General features: G+C 36.4%; 2 protein-coding genes across 2 annotated transcripts; both read right to left on the bottom strand.

Moving 5' to 3' along the window:
• Nucleotides 1-1,752: 1,752 nt before the first annotated feature.
• On the bottom strand, nt 1,753-7,646 carry LOC140886403 (autophagy-related protein 18g-like). The gene is made up of 9 exons (XM_073292965.1): nt 7,189-7,646; nt 5,718-6,170; nt 4,998-5,414; nt 4,611-4,850; nt 3,700-4,500; nt 3,465-3,622; nt 3,007-3,137; nt 2,175-2,369; nt 1,753-2,058 (listed from the first exon to the last, which is right to left on the bottom strand). Exons 1-9 carry the CDS (start codon nt 7,351-7,353, stop codon nt 2,054-2,056), a joined length of 2,565 nt encoding a protein of 854 aa, XP_073149066.1. The 5' UTR covers nt 7,354-7,646; the 3' UTR covers nt 1,753-2,053.
• A 1,802-nt stretch (nt 7,647-9,448) lies between these two features.
• LOC140888803 (receptor-like cytosolic serine/threonine-protein kinase RBK2) lies at nt 9,449-12,465 on the bottom strand. The gene is made up of 8 exons (XM_073296506.1): nt 12,333-12,465; nt 11,546-11,923; nt 11,054-11,305; nt 10,793-10,947; nt 10,616-10,695; nt 10,394-10,529; nt 9,716-9,865; nt 9,449-9,619 (listed from the first exon to the last, which is right to left on the bottom strand). Exons 2-8 carry the CDS (start codon nt 11,919-11,921, stop codon nt 9,449-9,451), a joined length of 1,320 nt encoding a protein of 439 aa, XP_073152607.1. The 5' UTR covers nt 11,922-11,923; nt 12,333-12,465.
• Between the last annotated feature and the right edge of the window lie 527 nt (nt 12,466-12,992).

Raw genomic sequence — 12,992 nt, 5'->3', positions numbered from 1 at the left:
GCACGAGAAATGAACTGTGTATGGAAAGTAGTATAAAAAATCTCAATAAAAATAGTAAAGGTTCATGTTAGGTGTCAAGTAACACAACCACGTTTGATTGAGTAACAATGTTTTTATGGAAAAATCAAAATTAGGTTGTTTAGGAAGGCAAATGCAAATCAGCACCTTCAATTTTTTATTTAGCAATGGACCTGCTTTCTCAATGGCATTCGACAACTCTTTTGGCTGTAAACCAACACCATTCTTCGATTCAACCAACTCCTACAAGATGGACAAAGCCTTTACCAGGATTTGTGAAGTGTAATGTTGATGCAACCGTATTTACACATAGATCATACATGGGTTTTGGCATTGGCGGTTCTACTAAGGGGCAAGGGGGCAGCTCTCCCCCCTTGAATTTTTTTAAAAATTATCAAAATATTTTTATATTTTAAAAATGATAATTTATAATCATAAATTAGGAACCAAACACAAAAATACGAAAGAGAATCAAAAAATGTAAATTAATCTTCATTGTTTAATGTGTACAAAGTGATCCGAAAATTTGTGGCTATAGTCTTTAAAAAATTGTAGTTCAATCACTAAGTTTTTAAACCTAAACACAAATGAGTTTTAAGTTTTTTAAACCTAAAAAAAAAATTTGTTGAAGTAAGAATTGTTAGCTTACAAGCTTATAAGTTTGTCTTTTATTTTACCAGTTGCAACAACTGCAGTGAAGAGAAAATTTTTTGCTGAGAAGATTTTTACGAAAATTAATTAATTATACTGATATATATATATATATATTTAATATTAGTTTATCGAATAAAGTATTATTAATTATTTTCAGTAAATATCAAATCGTAAAAAAAATTTTTGCGAGAAGATCTTTATGAATATTAATTAATTATACTGAAATATATATATATATATATATATATATATTAGTTTATCGAATGAAATATTATTAATTATTTTCAGTAAACATCAAATTGTAAAGGTAACTTGTAAGTAAAATTTGAAATATAAAAATATTATTAAATTTACTATATTTAATTTTTTTTATGTTATGATTATGTGTGTATATACATATATATGATCTTTTATTCTGTCCAGCCGCCCTTCCTTAATAAAATTTCTGGATCCGCCCCTAGGTTTTCGCTGCGTTCTTCGTGATTGTCAGGACACTCTTTTAACTCCTACACATGGTCATATTCCAGGTTATCATTCTCCAGCTATTGCCGAAGCTTTAAGTATTCGAGAAGTTCTTAGTTGGTTGGAGGATTTACATATTAATGATGTTATAGTGAAATCTTATGTCAAAGTCATAATCGATGCACTCCAAAGTTCCAATTCAGATCCGTCTATACTTGGGTTGATTATGGATGATTGTAAACTCTTATCATCAGAGTTAGTTAATTGTACATTTGCTTTTATTCCTAGATCAACGAATCAAATAACTCATATCTTAGCTAAACCAATTGATTCTATGCCTGATCAACGGGGGTGGGCTATGCCTCCTTCCTCTTTGATTTCTGATGTACTGTGTTTCGATTTGGGCTAACGAATTAAGTTCTTATTCAAAAAAAAAAATGTTGGTTCTCACTTTTCAGGATACATATCTTGAATTAGAATAGCTTTGACGGCAAATGTAAAAGAAAACACACGCGCACACACATTTGACATCAATTCTAATACATTAAATTAAACCAAGAAAAAAAGTGATGGCAAAAACGGATAATGCTGTTAAACAAAAAGATCCAATGACCAAAATGTGATCTGTCTATTTTTCATTTCTTTTTTATTTTTTTTTAAATTAAAAAAATGTCAATACAGATTGGAACCGACTTGTGCAGAAACAATAAACTGTACATGATTGAGTGAGCGCCCCCAAACATAACAAATGTAAATCCTAACTCCCCCCTGAATCAGTTCTATAATTTTACATGATGCACCCTTTCCAGGATTTCAAGAATTGCTAATTGACAAACACTAGTATTGACAAACACGAGTATACATACAAATAGGGAAGAGCGTGGGCCGTGAATATTTACTCTGTATCTGTCCAGTTCGATCAACCTGCCATTATAATGCAAGAATTCAAGCTAAGATTTGACAGATGGAAAATGGAATTAACAAATGGGCGACGAATTGAGGAGCAACCGGATGGTAGAATTGTTAATCGAGGTTCTTACCATCTTCGGAAAAATCAAACATACCACCGATCCATCCTTCCTCAGATTTTTCCTCCTCATCGTGAGTGTTGCTAGCACCTGTGTCATCCACCTCTTCGGTTGCAACTTCAGTCGAGTCGTGGTAATCGCCTAACTCTGGCTTATTGCAGTAGCCATCCTTGAAGAAATGCCCAAAATCTTCTGTTTTCTCCATCCCTGCAGGCATAAAAACACCGGGTACATTCAATCATGAAATCTGATATCCGGATGGAAATAACACTGATGGCAGCGTTAGAAATTGTAAAATCAGTTTATTCAAAAAAAAAAAAGGAAATTGTAAAATCAGTGGAGGAAAAGTGGGAGATGGGTCCAGATATCAGACCCTTGTCTCTTTACTATGTCTAAGGCATTTGCAGAATGGCCAAGTATTATCGGAATTCTGTATAAGAGTTCGGGTGATCAAAATCAAGATAATTCTCTATTCTCTGGACGATTGTGGTGAAAATGGGAACAAAATGAACTTCGCACTTGATATGATATTGCACTTCGGTAGACACATAAAAATCATGTAGGTCTTCTATTTTCAGGAGGGTAAAAAAAAACTGCGGAAAATATATGGGAATAACCTTGGTCAAACTTCATTTTTTAAAAGTAACCATCTCAAGTGTATTTGAGTGTGTATTCAAATGCACATGAGAGGGCCATTTTTTCAAAAAAATTATTTGACCAAGGTTAGTTTGCTAGCTGTTGCACCAGAAAATGTGAAGCTTCTCACATTTAGGTAAAAGAAACAGAACCTAAATAATTTCACAAATATGCTGCACAAAAGGCATCAATGAAAAAAGTATCTCACCTCCTGAATTTTCAGTAGAACTATCTGATGGTGGATCTGAATGAGAAATAATACGCGAGCCACCAGTCGTCTCCCTAGCTTGACAACTATCAGTGGAAGCACTATGATATCGTCCTTCAGAGGACATGGATCTACATTAAACAACCAAGTAAAATACAAATGTAAGTACATAAAACATGATTGCTGTTCCTACTTTCAGCATTGGATGATATACATTTTTTGAGGGGGAGTTAAAAAGAGAAAACAGTAAATTGTAGCCAGCTTGCAAAGTACCATTATGAAAAACGTGCAGCACTACACAAAATGACCATAGTAAATTAATCTCTTAGGTGCATTTAGCGAGATATGGTAGACGAGAGGAAATATTCCATTCATACTGGAAATTCACAGCAACATCAATGGACAAACCAAACAAGAAATAATTAAGAACGCATAAGAACCGAGGATAAGATATTCACCGGCTAGTCCATCCAGGCCTGGCACTAGAGTAATGGTCAAATACTGGCAACAAATCCTTCTGTCTTATCTCCAATTCATGTGAAGCCAACATCTCAATTTCAAACTCCCCACCAAAATAACATTCAGCTCTTGGAGGTTCCATTGCATGGAAATGTATCTAGCAAACCTTGCAAATTAGTTACAGAAACCCACAATAAAAAATCACAAAGGTATCAGTAATGAAACAGTAAGCACCTTTGACTTGTGCCATATGGGTAACCTGCAAGAGTTTATTTGCACTTCAGCACTAGACAGATACCACGGTGTTCTCTCTCCAGATTTCATTGTGTCGCTCGTTATCAATCTCTTCTCCCTGGAATACTCCTCCTCGGAACCAATTTTAGAGTTGTCAAGATAAGCATTCTCCCCATCAAAGATGCCAGACATACATTCTTCAATTTCCAGATCATCTAGTCTTCTGCAAACATCCCACCATTGTGCAGGGTCAACTTTCACCCTGAATTCCTCATGTTGTGGGTTCACTTGTGCAGTTGACCAGGAATTGGTTCTACACTCATTCAGCTCAACCCCTAATGATAATTGGACTTCATGTTGAACAACAAAGCCTGATGGGGTATAAACTAGGATGTGCTCCAAAGCACTGGTGCTCGAAAGAACATCCAAAGAACCAGTAGACTTAGAATTGTGAAAAACAGCAGCAATAGCTCCAGATGGTACACTTGTCTTTCCAACCATTGAAGCAGCAGCATTGCTTACTGAATTAAGCAAGCCGGAATCATTGCATTTTATCCGGGCGACGATAGAAAGAGTGCAAGTTGGTGGAGGAGAAGAATGTTGCTCATTTGCCGTGAAAGATGAAGTAGACCACCACGGAGATGAAGCTAAAAACAGCAAGGTACCTTGCTCACGAGTCTGTAAAGCTTGAATTCCATCATCTCCCCCGAAAGGGGACAAAACAAAGATATGGCAAGTTCCTCTAGATGAAATAATAGCAATCCATTGACTATATTTACTAAAACAGATGTCCTGGATTACCTGTCAAAAAACAAAAAGGAATCAAGAAATTCATAAACAGCGAATTTTTCTGGAAAATGAAGACGGTATTAGAGAATAATAGTTAACAATGGGTACTTGTGTATACTTACAGCAGTTGTTATACCCCGATATAACTTGTAAAGATGCACATGTGAAGTGCTCCAGTCATTACAGCCTGATCCATTGCCTTTACGAGAAGGCATGATCCTAAAAACATTCATATTATTTCCATGTACAGAGGCAGTAACCAGAAGAGTCCCACTTGGATCAAAACATAAAGCGGATATTGGACTTGTATGAGCCCTAAATTGTGATATAACTTCCGAGGAAACAAGGTCCTTCACAGCTACCTGCAGTAGACAAATTAAAGCACATAGTGCTAAAAGGGCAAACCTAACATTTTCTATAATAAATTTCAAAGAGATAGTGTCTCATTTAGGCAGTAGTTACAAAATGAGCGTCATACTGTTAAGTTGTTAACAGTGCCATGAACTTACCACACCAGCATTCTCTGGCTCAGATGCTTCTAGCTTCCCAATTTTCCAGCCAGGAGAACTAGGACTCTCATGAAGCAGCTCAGGACAGTATTTGGATAGTTTTTTATAGCCCATGTCACCCAGGGTAAGTATCCCAGCAACCAAGTGTCTGCTGGATTCCACTGCATAACGAGCCATCAGGGTTCCACTCCCTGGAGATGTGGATGGACTAACACTAGACGAAAGGTTCTTTGGACTCACGCGACCCGTGTGTAACATAAATGGGCGATTAGGCGGATAAGCCAACCATCTAGGTCCGACAGCCATTGGACCATACCCAGCCCCCATTCCAACAGGTACTTGCTCCCTGAATCGGGGAACGGGATAAGTGACAACAACAAATTTTTTCTCAAGTGTAACTGCATCAAAGCAATATACCTGTAGATAAGTTTCATTAGAAATGTGATTCAAACATATAATGGCATGCACTCTCAAAAGCTATCTTGTAAATGAAATATACACTTGAATCCAATTTTAACCACTCTTGCACACACATGATATATACTTCTTTTGAGAAACGCCGCGTGATAAAGGCATACAAAAATTCCTATACGGCCATGTAACAGCCAGGCCAAGGATACAATCCAAACATAACACAACACAACCAGTGTGTGAAATGCAAACAAGAAGAGAAAAGAAAACAACTAAAGGAAAAGTTGCAGACAAAAATGCATCACATACTTGTTCTTCGAGACCAATAGCTACCACTTGTAGGCTGCATCTAACCATAAACACTGCAGATTTAAAGTCAACCACCTTCACATATTCATTCGATTTCATTGAGTAAAATCGAACAGCAGATGGGGGGTCAAATGAGCGCTTTAAAGATGATTCTGTTGCACCATTAGCGAAAGCCCAAGTATTCTGAGGCCGAGTGATCCTTTCATTATCGTCCCCACCAACAACCACTAGAATAGGATGAGATTTTTTGCGCACTTCGGCACCATCACGATTTGCTGGAGCTGGAAGAATTTGTAAAAAAGTAACTGGTCCGTAACGCCTTGAAACCAGTTCACTAAAGCTACAGGCATCCTCAACATCAAAAACTTGGAAACCGTTTACATAACCTATTAATAAAACATGCCTGAAGGCTGTTGGACTAAGCTCTAATTTGTCAAAACCAGCCCACAATACCTGGATAACACAGAGGATCAGATCCAGAACAAGTAGACAAGCACTCAAGAAAAACACGCAAAGACTCCTAAACCGGATGTAAAGCTCTTACTACCAGATAAAGGAAAAAGATTATTATTGCACTAGTATACAGGCCCAATGAAAGCATAACAAAATAAGAAAATCTCATCGTATAAATTCTGTAGCATGATTTTGAGACAATTGACTCAATTTCCTCGTTGAAATTGTAACGCGAGCGACAGGGAAAGAAACAGTGAAAAACCATTGGCGCACAGAGTGATCCATTAATAAGTTCCGTCTTAAGTAAGGAAACAAACTCAAACGAATCACTTCTAACAATCTTAAAAAGTTAACACTTCCAGCAACCTAGTACAGGGTCAATATGAAAAGGTCTTTGGAGAAATTACTGGGAAGGAAAAGAAAACTCTAAGAAAAACAGCTAACACTCAAACAAAACAAGACATGGAACATCACTTATCTTCAGGTTAAAATAGACGCAGAGAGAGGTGGTCAGTCAATTAATAGTTGGTTCCCTATAATTAGGTCATCAACTCACTCCAACGGATTTTATTCTTAGACTGACAAACAAACACAAGGGGGACTTGTGGAATAAACTCGAAATATAAGTATCCTGGGCAGCCATGCATTGGTACATGAACAGGAAATTTTTACAAACGAGTATATGAAAATAAATTTGAATAGGCGGTCTAACTGGAAGGAAATCGATTCAAGGTTGTATTTCCGTAAATTAATTTTTTTTCTATCACAACAAAGATTTTCACATGCTAAAAGTAAATTCTGATGCGATTCATCTAGTTTATACAATTAAAACAAATAACTCAATTAGTTCGGAAATTAAGTGCTCAAATTCAATCAAGACATCAAGTAAATGAACTGAACTAAAAGAAATAAAGAAACTAATACAATCAAACACTTCAACAAAACTAACTACCACATGACGGAAAAAAAAGCAGAATACAGCCAACTAATTTGAAAAAAAAATGTCAGAAATGCCGACCTGCTCTTTTCGATCGTCTCCAGAGGAAGAAATGGAGGCGGCGACGGACGCACCGGCCGACCGCACAGCGGTGCTAGCATTCGTCGATACTGTTCTGATACAAGACGAAATAATTCTCAAAGAATTAGGCAGCAATTTGCTGTTTTTCCCCTTGCTTCCCCTCATTTTTCAAAGATTAATCCTCCAGACTTTACCCTCTCAGCCTTTCCCAACCACCACCGACTGACGAGTAAATCCCGATTCAACTCCACCGCCGTCGTGCTCCGCCGCACTGGCCGACGTGTAGTACTTACCGCCGTCGATCATCAATATTCTGCGATCGCCGGAGAAATGGGAACACCACCGCGAAACGTTCGCAAGAATATTCGATTTTGTTCGCAATTTTGGTTTCCTAAAAAATTTAGGAGTTTTGACTTGAAGCGCATGCTTTGTTTACTGTTTCTGTCTTTATACACGCACGCGATCCCCTCCGCTTCTTTTGTTGTTTGCGCTCTAAGAAATTCTATCCTGATATTCATTTAAATATCATTTTTACTCTTCTTTATTATTATATCTACAACTATTATTATTATTCATTCCAAATAGCTATCCATTTCATTTGTTTTTTTTTTTTGTCTTTCCAAATATAAAATGTAATTTTGAATATTTTTGTTAAAAAATAGTTTATTACATATCTATTTAGTTGAGATCATCATCCTAATACGAACTATGAACACAAAAAGTCAATTATAATTTTAAAAGCTAAAACATACACACAAAATTTATTGTTGTTTGTCGCAATAAGAGATACGTCCACTTGTCATCGTTAAAGTTTCACTTATCGAAACCGGAGTTTAAGAAAAAAAAATAAAGTACATCTTGCTTTGATATGTTTAGGGGTGAGCAATACGTCGATTAAACGAATTAATCGATTGAACGGAATGAATTCGAAAATTCGGTTCGGTTAATTCGAAAACTCGGTTTTAGTGTTTGGAAATTTCGGTTAATTTAGTTCGGTTTTCGGTTTTTTTAAAAAAAAATTGATTAATTCGATTAACCGAATTATAAATAATTAAATTTTGAATTTTTTTATTAATCTTTACATATAATTTATAATATATTTTTAATGTGTTTATATTTAATATTATACTTAATTTTTGTTATTTTAATTTTTTAACCTTAATATGTTTTATTATGATAAAAATATCATATTTCAATCATTAATTTTATAAAATTTTGTATTTTTCAATTTATTTTATGAAAAAATCGGTTAATTCGATGACCGACCGAATTAACCGATTTTAATCCGGTTTGGTTAAATCGGTTTTAGCATAAATTCGATTCGGTTCGGTTAGCCTAAAAATAATTCGATTTTGGTTATTTTGGTTCGGTTTTTGACCGAATTAACCGAATACTCGTCCCTAGATATGTCTCACTATTATCTTAATAAAAGTAAAATTAGGACAATAAAATACATGTAAAAAAAACCCAAATGATCAAGAGTAAATGTCACAATTGGCAACTACATTATAATGAAATCTAGTCTCGCCGCAACGAATGTGTGAAAGAACAAGTGAACAGAAAATGGTACGTCTCTTCTTTATCCATATTTTGGGAAAATATAGAAAACATAGTAAAGACCACTTCTTGGATTCAAAAAAAAAACACTATTCCTTCTTGATTCAAGTAGAGATCTTGATTTTGCTAAATAGTTTGGAATCTTGGGTCTAATTCAAAAAATGGCATGAAAAATATTTTGGCATGTATTAATGGATAACTGGAATAGGATATTTTTTAGTGATCCGACATTGATTTTCCATTTTTGATTTCATTAAACCCACACAAATTATAAGTTCGTATTCGTGAAAATCGAATTATATATTTGACATCGATGGAGTAGAAAATGTTATCATTATATTAAATAATAAAAAAATATAGCAACAGGGAAAAATAATAATAAAGGTTATTTAAGTGGATGAACCAAGTGCATTGTACCGTGTTGATCAGTCTCGCGCTATTAAATGTTTATGCTGCAGTAAATTAATAAATGACTATCCAACGGTTTAGGGAAAGGGACATGTATAGTAAAATTAATCCCACATAAATCTATACAATATTTACATTCACTTATTGGATGTATAAAACTGAATATATTAGATCGATTTACAATGCGTCTTCAATGATTCGAATCCGAAAATATATTTTTTTTAAAATTATTCGTAAAATTCGGGGCGACGGATAATCCTATATTTATATATGCACATGCATAATACAATGCAGTTTAAGCATCAAGGGTCATGCGTGGTTGCAGATTCAAACCATTGAAGCCTCTGCTGAAGCTGTATTCTTCTGCACTAAAAAGCTCTTTGTAATACTTCTTCCAACTTGACAGCTTCTTACATTTTCTTATCAGCTCTAGGCTGCCACAGCTCCCTCTCAAAAGCAGCAGAATCTGCATTAACCAAATCCAAAATCAAATACAAGAACGTCGTGTTTCGCGTAATATGGCAACATGGGTTGGCTTCTGTTTTACTTAAATGATACGTGCCTGGCTCATTCGAGGGCGCCTAATCGCAGATTGTTGGACACATAATGAAGCAGCCAGGATCATGAGATTTAAGTGTATGGGATTGTAGTTATCACCAAGTGAGGGATCCACAAGTTCTCTGATTCTGTTCTTTTTTAGCAGAGGTTTAGCCTGGCACAAAAAGAAATAACAATACAATGATTTGATTTGATGCATACGTTTTGTAAACGACGTTGCTTCGACTAGGGTGCACTCGAACAAAATCGAGTTCCAGTTGCACTATATTCGGGGAAATATTCAATAGCTCGACCTGCAGCTTGACTAGGAGTAGTTTGATCACAACAAGCTCAATTTTCTCGATCATCAATCGAGCTCAAATTTGAAATCAACTAGATAGAATTAAGCGAAAACTAACCGTTTTGATCATATTTAGAAAAATGGAAAACATATTAGTTGATCTTGAGACACAAGAAGTATTCAATCATGAGATATTAATGCCCGAGTTCGACTCAAGTTGGTGTTCCCTCCAGCCAAGTTTCGATAGAAACTTTTTGGAAATTACTTGCCTGTGTCATGGCTTGCTTGCGGACTCATTGAATCTTGAGAAAAGAATCGCTCGACCATTTTAGCTAATTTCTCGAGCAAGATCACAACATTTTTAGGAGTATTATATGTGCATGGGAGATGAGATAGTCATACCCACATAACAAGGCTTTGCTGAGAGTAATCCAGGGCTCGACGCCCAGAAATAAGTTCCAACAGCAGAACACCAAAGGCGAATACATCAGTTTTTTCATCCACTATTCCATGCATTAGAAATTCAGGTGCTAGATACCTGCAGCAACAATGGATTAGCACCAAACACAGATCATTCTACAAAAATGGGTTGAAAAGGATTGAGGAAGGTAAGATTCTACGAACCCGAAAGTGCCTTCAACATTTAAAACAGTAAGGTGAGTCCATCGATCCGGGAGCCATTTCGCTAGCCCAAAATCACAAATCTGAATCAAAGCAATAGTTGAGGTACATTCAACTAAACACCTTATAAAATTACTTCCAATTTCTTTGATATCCAACTAGGATCACTCATTGATATACCTGAGGTTCATAGTCCTCCGTAAGCAATATATTTGCAGCCTTAATATCTCTATGAATGATCCTTCTCTGACATCCTTCATGAAGATACAGCAATCCTTTTGCTGTACCTATCCCAATCTTGTGCCGAATATCCCACTCGAGCTTCTCTCTACAATCTATTTTATCACAAAAATACGAGGAAAAACAACTGAAAATCTAGATCCAAAGACTTAAAATAAGTGTCAGAACAATAAAAAAAAAATCTGGATAAGGTGATTTAACTGTGAAGCATAGAAGCGACGCTTCCAAGGGGAGACAACTCAAGAACAAGGTACACCCCTCCTTCGACGCCGTAGCCCATCAATTTAGCTGTGTTTGGATGATTTATGTGAGCCATTATGCCAAGTTCTGATAGAAAATCATTGATTCTTTCCTCCGCTCGGCCTTTAATCAAACGCTTGATCGCAACAAGCTGGCCTCCTTTCAAACAACCTCGATAGACTTCAGCATAACCGCCTTTCCCAATCAAATATCCTGTTCATATGCATACACACACAACCATGAGTCCATGATTTACAAGATTTCCTAAAGAGGGACATATCTTATCAAGATATGTGATAAGAATACACAAGACACAAGGGGTAGGCCAAGAGTTCGAGCTAGGGGCGACTTGATGCATTTTTCTGGTCGAACAACGCACATTTTCGCCAAAATTATTTGATTTTTTTTCCCTTCGGTCCCCTTGGTCCAGCGGGCACGTATCTTAAAGCTAACCTTGGGAAAAATTGCAGGTTGCTGTCTGGAGTTCTGAGAAGGTAAAATTCTTCCATTGAGGCTTGAAATAGTTCAAATGAGGATCAAATACCGCACTAGTCACACCTAAAACTTCCTCTTCAGCACTACTGCTAAATCTTCTGGATAAATCGAGGGACTTGAGGGAATACCATGTGGCTAACTGCCCTTTGGATTTAAATCTCAATAACTGAAAAAATTCGGCCCATCTCGAACCCGGTTTCGGATCAATCTGAACTTCTGATTCTGAAATGCTTGTAGCTTTGGAGGAATCTGTTTCAGATTCAGCACTTCTTAGGAAGTCCTCGAGCACAGTATCAGGGGAACAGACCTTTGATTTATCTTTCTCAATCTCCATTACTGATCCCAATTCCACCAAGAAAATAAATACAGATTTCATCATTGCAAGCACATATATAGTTAAATGATTCGAAATACATGTTATAAAGAAAGGGACAAGCTGTTCTTGCAAATAAAAAGTTGTCTTTTTTAATCCAAAAAAATGTGACCATAAACCAATCATAGGGAAAAAAAAGGTACAAAGGGGCCAGCTTTTACGATATAAACATGAATTTCAAGAAATTCCGCTGAGTAATTAATCTCAGATTCAACAAAAGGAACATATTACAAAGACCCAAATCACACTAAGAAATGCAGGCTAGAAAAATCAGAAATGCTCATAGACTACACAGTGAGTGAGAAAATCAGAAAACTGATCAAGAAACACTTCTCGCACAACATTTTAAGAATCGAGGAAATGTATACGCACAGCAGAGTAAAATCTGCAACTCTTGTATTTCTTCTTCTTCCTTAGGATTTCTTCTGTGTGTTTTTCCAAAGCTAAATCGATTTGTAAACAAAATAGAGTACTTTTGCCTTCAGCTTCACTCTCGATGTGTGCATGAAGGAATGAACGTGGCAATAATTATGCAAAGGTATCTTCAAAGACAAGAATCTTGGGTTTACTCCATCCCACCAACCACCCGTAAATATGATTCGATTTTGAATGGAAAAAATAAAATTAGAAATTTAGTTTTAATGGGATAACAATGAGAAGACACATGCATGAGTGACGGCGGCCGAGATGCGGCGGCAGCCGCCGACGCTTGTGTTGACGTTTGGCTCGGTTTGCTCGTTTAATTTAATTTAAACCACGCCTCACGAGTTGAATATTCGCGCACTCATAGGAGCATATTTCCTGCTAAAATATTGTGAGGTATGCTTTGGGATTGGGCCATGTACTCCCTTCTTCATGTCCCTATCGCTCGTGCACATCCCTCGATTTACCCTCCGCATGAGCCAATGGGCCTCTGACTTATGTGAAATGGGATCCCATTCGGGGTCAACCCTTGAATATTCGCGCACGCATTTCAAATTATAATAAATTTAATACGCAGACAATTTCTGTATAAAATATGAAATATAATTG

This window comes from Henckelia pumila, chromosome 3, assembly GCF_033568475.1.
Source record: "Henckelia pumila isolate YLH828 chromosome 3, ASM3356847v2, whole genome shotgun sequence".
Classification (NCBI taxonomy): Eukaryota; Viridiplantae; Streptophyta; class Magnoliopsida; order Lamiales; family Gesneriaceae; genus Henckelia; species Henckelia pumila.
The sequence above is the reverse complement of the archived record's forward strand: the minus strand, read 5'-3'. Positions and strand labels throughout refer to the sequence as shown.

Excerpts from the sequence above, each read along its gene's own strand:
- LOC140888803 (XM_073296506.1), bottom strand. The coding sequence starts at position 11,921 with ATGGAGATTGAGAAAGATAAATCAAAGGTCTGTTCCCCTGATACTGTG. Across the intron at positions 9,866-10,393 it reads AGCAAAGCCTTGTTATGTGG|GCTAAACCTCTGCTAAAAAA; the intron begins GTATGACTATCT and ends TTTTTGTGCCAG. Across the intron at positions 9,620-9,715 it reads GGCGCCCTCGAATGAGCCAG|ATTCTGCTGCTTTTGAGAGG; the intron begins GCACGTATCATT and ends TGGTTAATGCAG.
- LOC140886403 (XM_073292965.1), bottom strand. The coding sequence starts at position 7,353 with ATGAGGGGAAGCAAGGGGAAAAACAGCAAATTGCTGCCTAATTCTTTG. Across the intron at positions 3,138-3,464 it reads AGGCCTGGATGGACTAGCCG|ATCCATGTCCTCTGAAGGAC; the intron begins GTGAATATCTTA and ends TGTTTAATGTAG. Across the intron at positions 2,370-3,006 it reads TTCTACTGAAAATTCAGGAG|GGATGGAGAAAACAGAAGAT; the intron begins GTGAGATACTTT and ends TTATGCCTGCAG.